Source organism: Dermochelys coriacea, chromosome 10 (genome assembly GCF_009764565.3).
Source record: "Dermochelys coriacea isolate rDerCor1 chromosome 10, rDerCor1.pri.v4, whole genome shotgun sequence".
Classification (NCBI taxonomy): domain Eukaryota; kingdom Metazoa; phylum Chordata; order Testudines; family Dermochelyidae; genus Dermochelys; species Dermochelys coriacea.
The window spans coordinates 27,522,651-27,542,644 of record NC_050077.1 but is presented as its reverse complement, the minus strand read 5'-3'; the positions used below and the strand labels follow the sequence as shown (position 1 = coordinate 27,542,644).

General features: G+C 40.3%; 1 protein-coding gene across 36 annotated transcripts in view; it reads left to right on the top strand.

Annotated features, from left to right (window-relative positions):
* The window catches only part of RBFOX1 (RNA binding fox-1 homolog 1), a 2,470,149-nt gene that overhangs the window by 2,405,124 nt on the left and 45,031 nt on the right, over positions 1–19,994 (top strand). For 32 of the 36 annotated variants that reach the window (XM_038419714.2, XM_038419715.2, XM_038419718.2 and 29 more), the window contains one exon: positions 17,326–17,365. The exons of the other annotated variants lie outside the window; for them this stretch is intronic. In XM_038419714.2, coding sequence (XP_038275642.1) covers positions 17,326–17,365 — 40 coding nt within the window. The remainder of the gene's footprint in view (positions 1–17,325; positions 17,366–19,994) is intronic. 36 annotated transcript variants of the gene reach the window in all.

The window sequence follows — 19,994 nt, the reverse complement described above, 5'->3', positions numbered from 1 at the left end:
AATCACAGCATAGTGCACTTACTTTAAAATTAAAATTTGCTAACTAGAAATGAACACGGTGCTTATGAGGCATGACCATGCATACATAACTAATAAATTGCTCTTTCACTTGAGAGTTAGGCAGTAACTCATGGAAATTATGTATAATTTAAATCATGGACAATAATTTGGCTTTGCCATTCTGGGAATCATTTTTAAATGGTACAATGTGGAGCATGCTGATACTTTACCCGGGTTCTTTCTGTGCTATTAAAGTCCTGCTTGAAATGTAACAGGAGTCAGGTTCAGTTGGGGTGAGTAAGTAGGATGCTGAAATTTACATTCCTTTTGGAGCTCTCCGTTGGACAGGAATCCTTCCAGTTTCAAGACCATGTTTTCGGGAGAAACGGAAGAGAAAATGGTGTGGATGTAGATGACTTGCTAGTGGTAGGCAGCTCAATGTCCTTGTGTCTGGGGTAGGACTTAGCAAGAAAGCTGGGTTTAATTGTGTGCTTGTCTTAGGGGAAGCACAACTGCTCCTTGTTACAATATTGGGAACTTTGCAGGTTTGGCAGCTCAGGGGGAGGAACACAGATTTTTTTTGTGGACTGTCCACACTCTTCCCTGTGCACTCTCCTGCTTTCCCAATAGCTTGTGTTCTGGGGATTGGCATTCATCTATTTGATCATTCCAAGCATTCAGTCTCCTATGTATCCTGCACTTTCACCATATAACTGTGTCTTTGCCACCTGCTCTTCCATAGTGCTCCCTGCATATTCTAGGAATGGGGTCCTATACCATGGCTATACTGTGAATTCCCAATTCAAAATGTGGGAGGAAGAAAAGAAAAACAGCTACTATGCAGATAAGCTATTTGCTAGTTTTTTTATACTAACATGGCTACAACAACACTGCAGACAAGTTTTTGGTATGGTATTTCCCTCTAGGTTTTCTCTATGCTCACACAAATTCCCTCCCACTCTGGGCTCCCCTTATTGTGTATGCATGCAACAGTTAGAACAAACATGTCTCACTAACACACAGTGATGGATTGATCTTCCGCTTTCTTCTGTGTTGCAATGCCCGCATTTTAGTTTCAAAAGCAAAATATATAATTTGTTTGTGGCAAAAGTTCCTAAAGCTGGACTAGCTAGAGGGGAGAAATTTTTATTTTATTTTTGCCATTTGTGATACCTGTCAGAATTTCGCAAACTATCTCTACTTACAGATGTTTGGTATAGCTTTATTGTTAAGATTCATCTGTTAAAACAGATGGTTACACCTTTGTATTTTTTTCACTAGTAAAAACAGTATGATTATCCTGAACATGAAGTGTTACCATCTTCCAGTTGTTTGGTAGCTTATATGAATTGAGTTGGTAGTCACAGACATTTTGTCAGCTGTTTCATAGCCTGTATGAAGTTTGTCAGTGGTCTCAACAAATAGACCAAGGAGTGGTGGACATATTCAAGGCAGGGAAAGTGTCTTTACTTTATCAGAGGTCACGCGGAGAGGGCATACATAGTTCCTCTCCCTATCCCCATGCTCAGGTCACTCGCAGCCTAGCTATGTAATGCTGGGGAGAAAGAAAGGGGACTCTTTCTCCTGTCAGCAGCAATGACCATCCCAAGAAAAGTGGTCGGAGCAAAGCTGAGGGGTGGAGGGATACCATGACCCTGCTTCCTGCAGGCCAGCAACCATTATCAGGAGAGCATTCTATACCTTTCATATAGGGATAGTAAGACCTACTGCTCACTGCTCTCCCCCCAGCACTCCTGTAAACATTATTCTCCTTCCATTAATGCTCTGCTATGTAATCTCTTCTGTTCCTTACTGAACCAGGGTTTTCAGGACTATAATTCCACTCTATAATTCTACTCTATAATTTTGAATGACCACATACGTTTATAGCACTATAAACATGATTTAAATGAATAATTATCCCACTGTGACTGTTGAGCTACCCACTCAGCCCTAGAGATGGTCTTTCCTGCTCCAGCGTGAGGTGTTTTGAAACAGCAGTGTAGGGCAGAGTTTCCCAAACAGTAGGTCCCAACCCATGAGTGTGTTGCAGGAAGGTTCTAGATGGGTTGCCACATCCAGGGCTGGAGTAACCCATCATTGGGCCCTGGCCTAGGCAAACATTCACTTTTCCCAGCTCGATGAAGAGAGGAGACCCCAGCGGGTTGCGGGGGGGGGGGTAGTTGGAGAGTGAACCCACCCTGCATTCACCCTGCAGTGGTAGTTTCCAGCCTGCCTCCCCATTCCAGGTGTTGCGACCTGGTGCACCATTCAGGTTTGGCCTAGCAATCCCTCCATGACACTCACTCAAATTTGGCCTGGCTGCCCCTCCATCATGACAAAGGGGCATTTGGAGAAAAACTGAGGGACTCTGTGACTCTCTGCATCTCATTGCAACACCTGAAGGAGGAAGTTGGGCCCAGCCCTGTGAGACAGGAGCTGCTGCTGAGGGTTAGTGCTTGGGATTGGGGATTGCCAGGGTGGAGGGTGCATATATGTAATGGTGAGTCACAAAAAAAGACAAAAGGCAGATGGTGGGTCACCTTAGTAAAAAGTTTGGAAACCCTTGATGTAGGGCATATTGCACTACTGCAACCCTGATTCCAATGTTTCTGAGCCTGCACTTTCACCAGCTCTAAACTAAATTCAATGAATTTATTTTTAAAAAAAAAGAAAGAAAGAAATCCAAAAGCTGTGCATGAGGAACCTTATTCCCTTACTTGCTATATTGAGGAATTTAATTTTGTAAGTAATATTAGTAACTCTCACAGTACTATGGTCACATTTTTATACCTTTAATTCTTCATTTTCCATATCTAATGTGCATAACATAATATTTAGAAGTATTAAACTTAAATTAAGATGAACCTCAGCCAAATCATTTTGAAGAGAGAGCTTTTTTCCTACAAATATTTTTGTTTTGAAACATATTGAGTTTTTTCCCCTCTCATAGTCTGATATGAATTCTGCTTTCTTTTGTACTGTTTTAAATACCCCTACCCTCAGGCATCCTTTGTCTGTTAATGCACACTCAGGCATTAAGCCAGTCATTAGAATCAACAGACTGTCATTCCTTCCTTCTCCCAAGGTCCAAGTTCACCAACTCGCCCTTGCATATTCCCACAACACACTGTATTGACTCTCTGTTGTCAGCATCACTATCTGGCAGAGAAGTTAAACCTCACCCACTTAAGGGCTTGCTCTAACTCCACTTAAGTCAATGGAATGACTCCCATGGACTTTAGTGTGAGTTGGATTGGGGCCTTATCCTGAGGTGCTCACTCGGGCAAAATTCCCGCTGAAATCCATGGAAGTTTTGTTTTAGTAAAGACTGCAGAAGAGGGGCAATGAATAGCCATCTGGAAAGCTTAAATATGCTTAGAAAAGGGTCAAAGTTTATTAAAGTAAAATGCCATACTGTATATTTAAAATTAATCAGCAAAGGATGATCTTGAACAGGTTTGTGTGGTAAGCTAGGAGCACCCTATAATATAGTAATTTTATTTCTTTTCTTTGAATGGTTGCACACATGTATTCTCTCAGGTGTCTGCACGCCCTGTGTGCCAAAGCCAGAGAACTTTGCACAGCAGTACCTTTTGGGGAGGCATATGTGTGCATTTCACTGTGGGAGGTAAGGCAATTGTCATTCAAGCCTTGATTTTTATCAAGCCTTCCCCAGGAAAGGGGGTGTAGGGTTTGGGAAGATTTTGGGGGGAAAGACGTTTCCAAGCGGGCTCTTTTCCTGTTATATATTTGTTAGACGCTTGGTGGTGGCAGCAATAAAGTCCAAGGGCAAAAAGTAAAATAGTTTGTACCTTGGGGAAGTTTTAACCTAAGCTGGTAAAAATTAGCTTAGGGTTTTTTTCATACAGGTTCCCACATCTGTACCCTAGAGTTCAGAGTGGGGAAGGAACCGTGACATGTCAATGGTATGAAACCAGTTTGTTCTTGTCTCTGTACTGGGGAGTGGGTAGTGCACTATCTTGGGCACTCAAGGAGTTTTTGCAATGTCCACACTCCTCCTAGAAGAGGAGGAAGAATCTCAGCTCTGAAATGGCTCTGATTATTCTTTAGTTCTCTTCCTCCAAAGATCAGTGGAAGGTCCCTTCTTCCCTATAGAGAAGAATTTGAGTATGGTGGTCTGTCAAAGGCTAACACCAGTTTCTGAAGTAGTTTGAGGGTTTGGAGGGAGCTGAAGTGGGCCTCATTGTTTGTTCACGAGATGTTGCTTCAGGCATAGGTGCCTGGCAAGTTGTATTCTCTTTTTGAATGACTGGCAGATAGAGCACTTTACTTTATTGTGCCCTTCTCCCAGCAATAAGCATTGAGTGTAGGTGGTTGCTCTTCCAGATAGCCAACCCACATAAAAGACAGTGCTTAAAACCTGGGGAAGGCATAGCACCAGGTTCATTAACTAACAAGCAACTAATACTACTACTAAATCTAACTAAACTAAACAACTAAAGGGTTATTATATAACTAAAGCTAAAACTAACTATTTACAAAGCACACAGAGAAATCTCACTGTGGCACAGTAACCATGAGGAAAAATAAGTAGGTGGAGCTCCAATTCAGGCCATGGTTGGTAAGAAGGAACTGGGAGTGGGGTGGGGAAAGGGAAAAGGAGCTCACAAAACTGGGTGACTGGGCAACAAAATGACAGATTAAATTTAATGTTGATAAATGCAAAGTAATGCACATTGGAAAACATAATGCTAACTGGTTTCAGAGTAGCAGCCGTGTTAGTCTGTATTCACAAAAAGAAAATGAGTAATTGTGGCACCTTAGAGACTAACAAATTTATTTGAGCATAAGCTTCCATGAGCTACATCCGATGAAGTGAGCTGTAGCTCATGAAAGCTTATGCTCAAATAAATTTGTTAGTCTCTAAGGTGCCACAAGCACTCCTTTTTTTTTGATAATCCTAACTATACATATATAATGATGGGGTCTAAATTAGCTGTTACCACTCAAGAAAAAGATCTTGGCATCATTGTGGATAGTTCTCTGAAAACCTCCACTCAGTGTGCAGCACAGTCAAAAAAGCAAACATAATGTTGGGAATCATCAAGAAAGGGATAGATAATAAGACAGAAAATATCATACTGCCTCTATATAAATCCATAGTATGCCCACACTTTGAATACTGCGTGCAGATGTGGTCACCCCATCTCAAAAAAGATGAATTGGAATTGGAAAAGGTTCAGAAAAAGGCAACAAAAATGATTAGGGGGTATAGAACGGCTTCCGTATGAGGAGAGATTAATAAGACTGGGACTTTTCAGCTTGGAAAAGAGGCGACTAAGAGGGGATATGATAGAGGTCTATAAAATCATGAGTAGAATAGAGAAAGTAAATAAGGAAATGTTATTTACTCCTTCTCATAATACAAGAACAAGGGGCCACCAAATGAAATTAATAGGTAGCAGGTTTAAAACAAACACAAGAAAGTATTTTTTTCACCGAACGCCCTGTCAACCTCTGGAACTCCTTGTCATAGCGTGTTGTGAAGGCCAATACTATAACAGGGTTCAAAAGGGAGCTAGATAGATTCATGGAAGATAGGTCCATCAATGGCTATTAGCCAGGATGGGCAGGAATGGTGTCCCTAGCTTCTGTTTGCCAGAAGCTGGGATTGGGTAACAGGGCATGGATCACTTGATGATAACCCATCTGTTCATTCCCTTTTGGGCACCTGCCATTTGCCACTGTCAGAGGACAGGATACTGGGCTTGATGGACCTTTGGTCTGACCCAGTATGGCCATTCCTATGGGGAAAAAAAGGGAAAGGATGTCAGGGCGTTGCCAGCCTTTGGAGGGGCTGCAGTCTGGGATCTCTGACTGATGCCTTCCCACTGAACTGGGGATTGCTGCTAATGTATGTTTCCCCCCTTATTTTGCTCATCCATCAGGTCATTCTCAAACTGAAGCTGGATCATGCCATACAGATAACTCACTGAACCTGCCTGGCCAAGACAATGTTGGTTCTCCAAGCTTTACAGGCTCTCTGTCCAACCTCTCAGATTTCTTCCCTTCCTTCCAGGCCTACTGTCCCAATATCATGGCCAGCTGTAGCATCTAGGTCTGAGCAATCTGCATCTCGTGGCATGGATGCAATAAAATTAGATAAGCTGGGAAAGAACTGTTCAGAGACAGTCCAGCAGGTTCTGCTTAATGGTGGAAGGTATTTACTGGATTAACTTATTTGGGCAAGTGGATGTGCTTTTCAGTTTGGTCATTGGCTCAGGAATTCAGTCAGTACTAGTCCGGATTCATGACATTTTGGATACCTGTTCTATTTTAAAAAAACAGGTCTATCTCTCGGCTCGTTAAGGGTCCATTTGGTAGTGTTGTCAGCATGTAATTCCTTGATCCAAGGGAAATTGGCATTTTCTACTCTGACAGTTGTTAGGTTTCTGGAAAGAATCTGTTCCCCTGTGGTACCTTAACACTGTGCTTGCTTCTCTAATGGGGCCTCCATTCAAGCTTCTAGCAACCTGCTTTCTGTTTCTCCTTTGCCAGAATATGGCCTTTCTTGTTGCTATAACATCAGCAAGGAGGTAAATGAACTGCAGGCTCTAATGGCAAAACCTCCCTTCAGGCCACATCCAAAATTTTTGACCAAAGTAGTTTCACCTTTTCACCTTTAGCCAAACAATGTGCTTGCCTGTATTTTTTTCCTAAGATACACTTGAATGCAGATGAACAGGACTTCATACCTTGGATATACAACAAACCTTGGTGTTTTATCTGGACAGGATTCAGTCATTTTGATTATCATCCTGGCTTTTGGTCTCCCACGTGGACCAGATGAGAGGTCAAGCAGATTCGGTACAAACAATTTCAAGATGGATTACTTCTTGTATCACAATGGCATACGGTATAGCAAATGCCACACCTCCACAAAGGTTCTTGGGTCATTCAATGAGCCGAAGCCACATCTGTGATATTTCTCAGGAATATTCCCATATTGGACATGGGAGATCTGCAACTTGGTCTTCTATGCATATCTTTGCCAAACATTACACCATAATGATTGCTCCTAGGTCAGATGCAAGCTTGGGAAAAACAGTTCTGCAGGCACTATTTAAGTAGACACTGAGCCCCACCTCCTTTGTTACTGCTTGCAAGTCACCAGAGTGGAATACACATCTGCAACCACTTGAAGAAGAAAAAATGGTTACTTTCCAGTACTGTAACTGTTCTTCGAGACGTGAGTGCAGAGGTGTGTTCCACAACTGACCCTTCATCCCTTCTGCATCGGAGTCTTCAGTCACAGATTCCAGTGTGAAGGAACTGAGGGGAGTTGGGAAGGTGCCGCCATTAAGTAGTCTCAGGAAGGGCTGCGAAGGGGCATGGGATGCTTGTGCTATGCAAAGGTCTCTGTCTTGGGCATGCTGGGCACGCGCACACCGGAGTGGAATACGCATCTGCACCCATATCTCGAAGAACTGAAGAACCAGGGTTTTTTTTTTTTACTTTTTCAAGAGAAGCAGGCTTAGGACAGCAGGCTCAGCAATTTTAATAGGAACATTTTGAATCAGAACATTTATATCTGTACATGTGTACTTTGGCCTGCTCTGCAGAAAAATTCTGTACACAAAACATCTATATTCTATACAACTTGTGTTTGGGGGGAAGCGGTACATGGTATATCTCAACTTTAGTAAAGCTTTTGATACTGTCTCGCATGACCATCTCATAAACAAACTAGGGAAATGCAACCTAGATGGAGCTACTATAAGGTGGGTGCATAATGGTTGCAAACCCATTCCCAAAGAGTAGTTATCAGTGGTTCACAGTCATGCTTGAAGGACATAACAAGTGGGGTCCTACAGGGATCAGTTCTGGGTCTGGTTCTGTTCAATATCTTCATCAATGATTTAGATAATGGCATAGAGAGTACACTTATAAAGTTTGCAGATGATACCAAGCTGGGAGGGGATGCAAGTGCTTTGAACGATAGGATTATAATTCAAAATGATCTGGACAAACTAGAGAAATGGTCTGAAGAAAACAGGATGAACTTCAAAAAGGACAAATACAAAGTACTCCAGTTAGGAAGGAACAATCAGTTGCACATGTACAAAATAGGAAATGACTGCCTAGGAAGGAGTACTAAGAAAGGGATCAGGGGTCACAGTGGACACAAGCTAAATATGAGTCAACAGTGTAACACTGTTGCAAAAAAAGCAAACATCATTCTGCGGTGTATTAGCAGGAGTGTTGTAAGCAAGACATAAGAAGTAATTCTTCCACTCTACTCTGCTCTGCTCAGGCCTCAACTGGAGTATTGTGTCCAGTTCTGGGTGCCACATTTCAGGAAAGATGTGGACAAATCGGAGAAAGTCCAGAAAAGAGCAACAAAAATGATTAAAGGTCTAGAAAACATGACCTTTGAGGGAAGATTGAAAAATTGGGTTTGTTTAGTCTGGAAAAGAGAAGACTGAGGGGAAATGATAGTAGTTTTCAAGTACATAAAAGGTCGTTACAAGGAGGAGGGAAAAAAATTGTTGTTCTTAATCACTGAGGATAGGACAAGAAGCAATGGGTTTATGTTGCAGCAAGGGAGGTTTAGGTTAAACATTAGGGGAAACTTCCTGTCAGGGTGGTTAAGCAGTGGAATAAATTGCTTGGGGAGGTTCTGGAGTCTCCATCACTAGAGATTTTAAGAGCAGGTTAGACAAACACCTGTAAGGGACGGTCTAGATAATACTTAGTCCTGCTTTGAGTGCAGGAGACCAGACTAGATGACCTTTTGAAGTCCCTTCCAGCCCTACGATTCTATGATTATTCTGTATTATTAGTAAATTATTTTGTTTTATTGCACTCCCTCCTGGATCCAGTGGATGTTTAACTACTATTTTACCATCAAAATGAGTTTCATGTTTCATTATACCATTACAAAAGAATCCCACAAAGATTTAAGTATGTGCATATTTTTACATGAATGAATAGTCCCACCATTTACTTCAGTGGAGCCAGGATTTCTCCCATTGGATTTAAACACATGCTTAAGTTTTTCTTCACAGGATATGTTTTGAAATAGTAGGCAGGAAATACAAATTTCCTTGCATGACTAGAAAGACATGACACTGAAGCACCTGTTAACAGTACAACAGTAAGTCTCTTTTCTTTCTATTTTTGTGAAGTGTATGCAAAATATTTAATATAATTTTTTTAAATAAATAAATTTAAGATCAAGCTGTGCGAATGAATAATAACTCTAAGGACTGTTGTGGTCCCAATGGCCCTAGTTGAAATCCTGACCTCATTGAAGTCAGTGGAAGGTTTCCTTTGATTTTATGCAGGAAGTATGTTATAGTAATTAGAACAGAAGATTGGAAGTCAGAATTTAAGATCGTCTCCTACACTTCACACTGTCTAACTGTGGGACCTTGGGAAAGTCACTTACACTGACATTTTCAAATGTGGGTGCCCAAAGGCAGACAATCCATGATAAGGAAACTAAGTGATTGCACTGATTTTCAGAAGTGTTTTTATGTTCTTGGATGAAATGTCCCACATATGGCTGCAGAGGGTGTGGTTGCCCCCACCACACACACACTTCCCCACACCCTTTATGTGTAGATATGATGGCTTTTCAAGAAGATTTTTTTAACTGAAAGGTGGCCACGAATTACTCATGCCCCCTCATTCCACCCCAATTTTCTTCAGTTACAAAACCTGGTTTAGCTGCTGACTAGATTTAAATGAAAAGCTTTACTGTTATAATCCATAATAACCTCCTTATTCATTGACCTTCTCATGTGCTAATCCCATGAAGTCCAGTCTTTGGGCATAATCCTGCTTCCATAGGGAATTGTATTATTGCTATAAATGGGAGAAAGATTTGGCCTTGATTTTGGAAAAAGGAGGAGGACAAGAAAAGCAAAATGTTTTCTTCAGTTTAAAGACCAAATTGCATGCTAGTGTAGAGAAGTGACAGTGTTCCAGGAGACAGAAGAGGCAAATCCAAAATATCAAAAACTTGTACATAAAATACTTCTAATACTTCATATTGCATATAAAATGTAGTATCAAAAATCATGAATGTTCTGTGGGTCTGGAGTGTGATAAACAGATCGAGGATTACTCTAGCCCAGAACATATTTACTTTAATGAAAAGTGAATACAATTTCATAGTAGATAGTAGTTTTTTTCTTTCATACCCAAAGCTGTTTATAAACTGTTGTATTTAAAAAAAAATACTTATTCAAGACACAGTAGTGTTATATTTCACAAGCAGCCCCATTTATTTCAATATACTTAAGGTATAAACATGAGAAAGGGTGGCAGAATGCATTCTCAGTCCTAATTCAGGTCAGCTGTTATTGACTTCAGTGGGACTTGGCCTGATAAAGTAACTCAAGATTCGACCCTATGTAACTACTACTTCAATGTAGCTGAGAGAAAATCTCCATACATCTGAGTAAGGGTGATGTGCAGATGAAAAATATTGGGGTTTTATACACTAGAAATTGATTTCTACCTTGCTTTTCCTGAAAAATGTAAGGGACAACTGCAGAACTAGTGGTTTGTGATGTTAAATCACAAAGGAAGTGAAGCCTAGATTAACTGAAAGGGGAAGGGATTTTTATTCAGGCTGTTTAAAATTTGTTTTGTTTTCTTCTTGTTAACACCTATTGAAATTCAAACACCTGACAAATGTTTGGAAGAAAAGTTTTTCTGTTAAAATTCAACATTCCAACCCTTCATCTGAAGTTTGAGAGCATTTTAATTCCCCATGTCTGGGTCATCTAGGGAACACTACTCTTGGAAAATAAGAAAGATAAGGTTTGATATTCCTAATATTGCTGAGGTTACAAACAATCAAGGAGATAAATCACCTTTTACAAAATAATTTTTTAACCAACTTTTATAATACATCACAAAGATGGGGGGAAAGGAGGGAGGAGCGGGGGAGCGGGTGCAAGTATTCTCATTTTTCTTTACTTCCGTGCACTGCCCCCACCCTGAGTACCAGCTCCGCAGCTCCCATTGGCCAGGAACCACAACCTATGGGACCTGCGGGGGGCGGTACCTACAGGCATGAAGGCAGCACACACTGTGAAGAACCGCCTGGCTGCCCATGAGCCTAGAGGCCATAGGGACCTGGCAGCCACTTCCTCAGAGCCGCAGTATAAGCCGCCGGGACCCTGCATTCCCACCCCCACACTCCAACCCCTTGGCCAAGCCCAGAGTCCCCTCCTGCACACCAAACTCCTCATCCCCAGGCCCACCCCAGCTGGATCCCTCATCCCCCCCATGCACCCCAACCTCATGGCCCATCCCAGAGCCCCCTCCTGCACCTCAAAGCCCTCACCCCCAGCCCGGAGTCACCTCCCACCCCCAAACCTCTCATCACTGGTCCCACCCCAGAGCCCTCACCCCCTCTTCACCCCAATCCCCTGCCTCAGCGTGGAATTCCCTCCCACACCCAAACCCTCATCCCCGGTCCCAGGCCAGAGTCCACACCCCCAACCAGAGCCCTCACTCCACCTGCATCCCTGCCCCAGCCTGGAGCCCCCGCCTGCTCTCCAAATCCCTCATTTTTGGCCCCACACCAGAGCCTGCATCCCTAGCCCAGAGCCCATACCCTCTCCTGGACCCCAACCTCCTGCCCCAGCCTGGTGAAAGTGAGTGAGGGTGGGGGGGGGGAAGAGTGAGCAATGGGGGGATGGAGCGAGCAGGGGGCAGAGCCTCAGAGAAGGGGCGAGGCATGGGCGGAGCCTCAGAGAAGGGACGGGGCAGGGTTGTTTGATTTTATATTAGAAAGTTAGCAACCCTAAATATGTGTGTTTCTGTTCTACACCCATCCTCCCACCCACACAATGTAATAGATTGTCTCAATAATATTTTTCTTAATTTTGGTGTCAGAAAATTATTTTTTGCATGCCGTGCAGCCAAGGTACTATTGTTGAAATCTTAGGGCTTGGTTCTCCACTCTGGAGCTCAAACAGAATGGAGAAGTACGGTTGCAGGGAGCCTGTTGTGGTTGATCCAGAGACACGAGAAGCAGCTTTAACTTACTGCACTACTATAAGTTCCTTCAGAGACTTTAGGATACTGGAAGATCATCTCTGCCATGTCCCCTCCTCCATCCCCAAGACATGCCCTCTCCCTTTGCTTTGGGGTTTGGGGAGGAGGCTGGCACAGGAGTCGGTGACACTGGCTGAGTATATCCCCTACAAAAATCACTTTGTCTGATTTTTCCTGAACACTGATAAAATGTAAATAATAAAACACTTCTGAATACCTTTCCCAGGATTACACTTCTAACTGTCAACCCAGTTAGCAGATTTATATACATCCATTTTTAGAATGAGGCACTTCCTACATCTGAAGTCAAACAACATAACTACTCCTAGGTCCTGTCTTGGTTCGTGTTGAACTCAGAGTGCAATTTTGAAAATATTTATTTGTTTTCCTTGTGTGCACTGGGGGTATTGTATCCTTGTATAGTTGAGACAATAATTAAAACTGGAATATTGTAATCTTCAGCAATTTAAGAATGGCATGTTGTTTGAGTTTGTCCCCAAACAGGAAATATATTGAAGGTGGTTAAAAGGGTTGGGAGAGACTTCCCATTCAATTACTCATACGTGCCTATGCCCTTCATAAATTTAATACTATCTAGTGATATTGTGCTGGAAGTTTTTTTGCTTAGGCACTTGTAGCTTCAAGTAGATTCTTGTCTGAGTAGGATATAGTAAGCTAGTAGAACTAAAAATGCTTCATTACTGGAATGCTGGATGAGATTGGAGCGCTAGCTAACAATGTTGAAAAAGGATTGGCTAGCTACACCCTCACAAAATTGTTTTTTTTTAATGTTATACTACCTGTAGTTTTGTTCATTACGTTTTTTAAAGTCTTCATTGTACACGTGTTGTTCTATTCTGGCCTGATACATGGAACAGCTGCAGGTTCATAATCCACTTGATCCTTGTGCTTACATATATCCATCCTCCTTTGAGTCACCAGCCTTAATATTAGGAACATACAGTTCATACTTGCTTTTTTGTGTTGAAGAACTAGGATGCATTGTGAAGTAGCACTGACTTGTTTTGCATCACGTAATGATGGTCTCTGAAACAAAGAAATAGGTAATTCCTTTTAAAAGGGAATCTTCATATGTTTATAATAAGGAATCGTCACCTTCCAACATGTATGGATATTTATACTGCATGTCATTTGAAAAACCTCACTGCATGAAAGTTCTAGAATAGGGTTTCTCAAACTTGGCAAAGTTTGGACCCGATCTTAGCAGTATCTTGTAAGCCACTTCTTCTGCTGTTCATGATCAGGTAATACCTCTGTGGCACCTGCAGGTATTGCTTAAATTTAAAAAAAAACATGTAATGTATTTTAAAGCAATTAGAAACACCCACTGACTTCAGTGGAGCCAGGATTTTACCCATAATATTATTCCATAGTAACTGTTGATTAACTATTGAAAAAATAATGTTGAGAATATATTTCAGAGTAGTTTGGTCAGCAGAACACAGCTTGGCCATTTGGAATTTGAACATATGAATCCAGTTGATTAGATGATATCTCTTTGACATAAAAATGCATATTGGAAATACAAATATGACTTTCTTAGGATTACAATTCAGTGACAGGTGCTTTCCCCAGGCAAATTGAGAGTATTAATGAACAAAAATGCACTTAGATATTTAACACGTGGAACAACTAGAGTTAATGCCAATATTGAAAATCAGACTTTTTAGGCTGCAAAAGCCTTTGTTTGTTATAGACTTTTTGAAAAGGCGGGGGGAACATGCATATGAGAAGCGTGCAGTACATGTTTACTCCAGGTTTTAAAATGAGCAGGCCTTCTCCATCACTGTAGTATTCCAGCTTTATGGCAGTGTAACTCCATTGAAATCACTTTGCTGTATATTAGTGCCTTTCATCCTGAAGGATTTCTAAACTAAAATACAAACCATACACATTGATAATTTGTCTTGGCTGAAATGCAGCAGCCTTTGGAGTGAAATGTTAACAATATAACTGCAGTAAATAACAATTACAGATAAGAAGAGTAGAGCAACTTATCCAACAGAAACTGCATGGGAATTTATATCACTATAGTGTATTCACCAAAGTTGAAATGTGGCCAAGGGACCAAGATTAACACTTCTATTCCTGTGGAAAATGCCACCAGAAATTTAATGGCCACATGTTGTCAGGATCTTGATTGTACATCTTGCACAACAGCAATGTCCCCTAATACCACTGGTTCAGCATTGACTCAGTGGATAAGCTTCACATATTTAATCACTGTCACTGCTCTTTGTTCCACATATAAAAGTGTTTCTTAGATTCATATATTACAAGGCCAGAAAGGACCATTGTAATCATCTAGTCTGACCTCCTGTATAACACGGGCCATAGAATGTTCCCAAAATAATTCCTAGAGATATATGTTAGAAAAACATCCAATTTCGATTTTAAAATTATCAGCAATGATGAATCCACCATGACCCTTGATAAATTATTCCAGTGGAATAGTAACCTTCAATGTCAAAAATGTATGCCTTATTTCCAGTCTGAATTTGTCTAACTTGCATCTTCCACCCATTGGATTCTGTTATACCTTTCTCTGTTAGATTGAAAAGTCCATTATTAAATATGTGTGGCCCATGTAGGTGCTTACAGACTGTAATATAATCTTCTCTTTGTTAAAATCAATAGATTAAACTCCTTAAATCTGTCACTATAAGGCATATTTTCTAATACTTTAATTATTCTCATGGCTCTTCTCTGAATCTTCTCCAATTTATCAACATCTTTCTTGAAATGTGGGCACCAGAACTGGACACAGTTTTCCATCAGTAGTCGCTCCAGTGCCAATACAGAGGTAAAATAATCTCTTTACTCGTATTTGAGATTCCTCTGTTTATGCCTCTCAGGATTGCATTAACACTTTTGGCCACAGCATTGCACTGGGGGCACATGTTCAGCTCATTATCCACCATGAGCCCCAAATCTTTTTCAAAGTCACTGCTTCCCAAGATAGAGTCCCCCATTGTGTAAGTATGGCCTACAGTGTTTGTTCCTAGATGTCTACATTTACATTTAGCTGCATTAAAAGTCATATTGTTTGCTTGCATCCAATTTACTAAGTAATCCCAATAACTCTGAATCAGTGACCTGTCTTCTTTGTTATTTGCCACTCCCCCAATTTTTGTGCCATCTGCAAACATTAATCAGTGATGATTTTGTTTTCTTCCAGGTCATTGATACAGATGTTAAACAGCACAGGGCCAAGAACCAATCCCTGCAGGATACCACTGGAAATTCATCCGCTTGATGACAATTTCCCGTTTACAATTACATTTTGAGATGTATCACTTAGCCAGTTTTTAATCTGTTTAATGCATTCCATGTTAATTTTACACCTTTCTATAGTTATTTAATCAAAATGACATGCAGTACCAAATCAAATGCCTTAGAGAAGTCTAAGTATATTACATCAATGCTATAGCTTATGTCAGTCAAACGTGTAATCACATCAAAAAAAGGTATCAAGCTAGTTTGACCGTATCTATTTTCATAAACCTATCTTCAAAGTCTCCCATCTAAGTAATGACAAATCTTATTTAGTTTGGGAGTGCTACCGTGATCACAGCACAAAAAGATAATGCTACAGGCAATTGAAAAATATATCTTCTTTCCTCAGTGTTTAAAATGTTTAAACATAATTTATATGAATAAAATACGTTTTTTTTTCAAAACAGATGTTTTTTTATAGTAAATAGCACTGATAACTACACAACATGCAGGAATTAACTCTTTTACAAATTGGCCCATGTGGCATCTCTATGCACATTTCACCAGTTCACTCATATTCCTGGAGCCAGATTCATTGCAGTTATCCTGTTTATATTTGGCCCATTTCTTTTTTTTTGTGCGTGTGTGTGTGTGTTTTGATTTAAGGTTTATGGATATTATCTACATGTAAAGGATACAAATCAGCATCTGAATAGGAATCTTTTGTTCCTGCCATCAAAAAGGGAAGAATCCAAAGGCCAATTACAGTGTCAGAGGAACAGAAAGATGGGCTCTGGTGTGGGCTCCCTCCCACAGCAGTACCACTCATAGCAACACCCTCCCCATCCCAGCACTGCAACTCTAATCCTGGCCCAGTACCGAGGGGAATCCCAGCAGCTCCTGCATCCCTCATGTCTGGGCCTGTCACCCTGCTCTGGGTGTTGCAATTTGGCACTCACTGAAATTTGGCCCACATGCTCCCCCCTTTTCCATCATGACAGAGGGCTGGGCAAGAGAAACCAGAGTGGCACTGCAACAGTGCACAGCAAGTTGAAATGCCCAGAGCAGGGCATCAGGCCCGGCCATGGAAGTCGCTGGAGCCACTGCTGTTGGACGAGTCACAGACACGGAAAAAGTCTTAGACAAACTGACAAACACTGTCCATGGCTTTGTTCACATCATGACAAACCTGCAGCCTTAAAAGTGATACAAATTTTTGAGCCTCCTAGGACACTCTGAAATGCATGGGCATCTTTGGAGTTGCGCTGGCTATTCCTCTGCCAGTGGTTAATTAATACTCATGTAAAAATGCACTGTAAATGAAAACTACCCAGTGTTCCCCTGTAAATAAGACAAAGATTTGTAATGCAAGGTTTGACTATTTGTATAGTATACTACAACCTAGTTTTCAACAAAACTTCTGTTCAACACAGTGCATGCATACTTATGCCCATTTTCTACATTTATTTTATAATTTTTACCCTCAATGAAGTGAATGGGAATTGTGATTAAAAATTAATGGCAGGATTGTCCTTTGAATGTTATTGTACAGGGGAAAAGGGGAGCTCTATCCAGTGCTTAATTTGTAATGAAAGGGGTGCCCGGGCTCAAGCAATATTTTTTACATTCATAAATAATGCAGCAAACCCAGAAGTTCTGGGGCTAAGAACTGTGAAGCCTAGATATGTCAGGCTCAGCCATGGCAATCTGTGGCACAAATTAAGCACTGTACTTATAAAAATTCAGACCCAGTTTGAGAAACTGATCAAAGGCATTTGTTCTGTAATACTGTAACCCTTTGCTTCTCTTTGACTAAGCATTTGGCATCTGGTATACAGATGTTATGACATTCAGTCCAGTTTCCCTTTCTAAGCTCAAAAGAACAGTTGATTAATATTACCAGCCTCCTTAACCAATGTGAAGAGTGCCCTTTTATTCTTTTCCATTCTTGTGACAAGACTAACCTCAGCAGTGCAGGGGTTGGTGGTGTTTGCATGTGGAAATGCACTAATATGGATGTTTTTCTTTGTGTGTGCATCCTTGCAGTGTTGTTTACCAGGATGGATTTTATGGTGCAGACATTTATGTAAGTATTCATTGATGTGCATGCTGTCCTTGTACATTACCAGAGTCATTCTTTTTACAAGTTTGCTGTGTTGCTTGACTCTGTTTTGTCAATTTACCATCCCTCGCCTGTCAAAAAGAATTGAGAGGAATATCTCTCATATTGGAAGACCTTTCTGTTCATTACATCTATCATTGTTCAGTGGAGCTGAATTAACTCTTCAATCAAGTGCTGAATGAATGCAAAAATGAGAAAAGTGTTGGGGGGTTTTAACCCCTTAAAATTTCATTTTTTAAGTACAATATGTTTATATTTAAAACTCAAGGCAAATTGAACAGTGGTTTAGTACCTTAATTCTGAAAACATATTGGGCATAGGCTCTTATTCAGGAAAGCTTCCCTATTCAGGGCAACATTTAAGCACATGCTAAAGTCCCATTGATGAGAAGGGAATGTAAGTATATGCTTAGTTCAAGATATTCTCAAGTTTCTTCCTGAATATGGATGAACTTAAGTATGTTCTTATGTGCTTTCCTGAACTGGTGGCCATAGTGCTTCCTACTTCCTTCCTTCCTGCTGGCGTCATGGGACTACTCATGGCTGTAAGTCGCTACCCGTGATAGCAAGTGTAGGCTTGGTCCATAGTTATCAAATTTTTAAAGCTGTTTGCTCCATCTATTGGTTTATTTAATTGTGTATATACTTTTTTAAAATAATCATTTTATATATAATTTATTGTCTTCCCATACTGAGGATTTTAGTTAGGAAATCTATGAAGAAGCTGCTTATTTCTAAATAGGTGCCCTAATTGTTACTCTTTTGGAAAAAGTTAAACAATCATTAGAACCCAGGCTCACAAATTTTTAAAATATATTGATATAAGAAAATCTCATAGACATGCCACTTATCTTTAGCTTCCCTTATTATTTTGATAGAACAATCAAATCCTAAAAATAGAGGTAATTAAATATCTTTGTATGGTTTTCTTACTCGAAATGTGCTTCAGTCAGCATTGGGATACAAAGAGATTGATTTCATTAAATTGGTATGAACATTAAAAATTCATTAGATCAAATTAGAAAAAATTAGTTATATTTATTACCAATGATCCTTTAGAGACATTTAGGATGAAACAGTTTAAATTTTCTGACAATAGATTTGTATAAAAAGGAAAAGAATCTGAGTTTATGGGGAGAAGTTAGGGTTTTTTTCCTGTTGGGACAAGATTGGCTGGTTACAATCACTGGAAGAAAATAACTGCAAATTAAACAATATATATTAAGTGTTTAGTTTGGGTTAGGATTCCCACCCTGCAGACTTTCAAAGTTATCAGCCCTCCACTATTCACAGTGGATGCAGCTCACCCTTTTAATGAAGGACTACACAAACTTCTGTGTACTGCTTTAATTTCACTTAAATCTAGAGTTGGAAGTTCAAGAGGGATTTTACTGATACAGAGGACCTTTTGCACAGGAGTGAGTTTTACCAGTAGTGTGGACTTCAGTTTTAATTCTTCTTCTTGCCAAAAAGAAAACTGCACCCATTTTGCTCATCTCACCAGTCTGAAAGGCAAGAAGCCCTGCTGAACCTGAATTAACTTTACTGTGTATTTGGGAGTTACATATTTAAATTACAGTTGGTAGTTTGGGAGCCTACTGCTCATAAAAGAAAAATGTACATCTTTTGGGTCCTCAGTGACACCAGCAATGCTTTTTTGTTTGTTTGATTGTTTTGGTTTTTTTTAACAATATGACCAACACCCATGACAGGCTTGAAAATGCTAAATAGAAACTGTGAATCTGATCAGCAAGGTACTTAAGAAAGTGCCTAACTTTAAGCATGTGAGTAGTCTCAAAGTTGTTTGGCATTAGGCACTGGTCCTGCAATTGACTTAAATGAGGCTCTACACAGATGCAGGGGTATGTCCATATCCTGTCATTTACAGGATCAGTGTCTTACCTTCCAAATACATTTCTCAGTTTCTAGATATAGAATAATGCTTATCTTTCAGACGGATGGACTAAGTTAAAGTCATATAGTTTTCATATGTTGCAGACATATTTTTTTTCATTTTTACTTTGTATATTGTATCTAGAACTTTGTACTAAGCAGCTCATCATTTTCATTTTAGCGCTTGCTCTTTTCTACTCCTAAAATATATTGAGAGAGAGAGAGAGATTGCAAGCTAAATGTGTGAGAATCAGTGGAGAGAAAACATATGATTCAGAATGTATTAGTTCCCTGGAGAGCACCGAGTTATTGACTGGCTCCCAATCGATTACCATGAAACTCCAGCTCAGTTAGCCATTTTAAATGGAGAGCTGAAATGTGTGAAGAAGAGAGGAAAATGACACCACAGTGGAAAGACTAGGCAACAGAAACAAATAGAAAAGAAACAAACTTTAAATACATACCACAAATAATAGTAAGGAGGAGAGAGAAAAGACCCCCTCAAAAACACAAAAATAGCCAAGCTAAAAACAGCAAATAGTTATAAAGCAAAACTGGGGGGAAATCCACACAAAGATAAAGAATATCAAAGTCAAGGTTGCCTGCAGTACAGGGTTGAGTAGCAAGTGTGGGGTGGGGTATCTTGGACTACTGACATATGCACAATTGATTTCTCCATTGGGTAGAGGATATGTAATGGA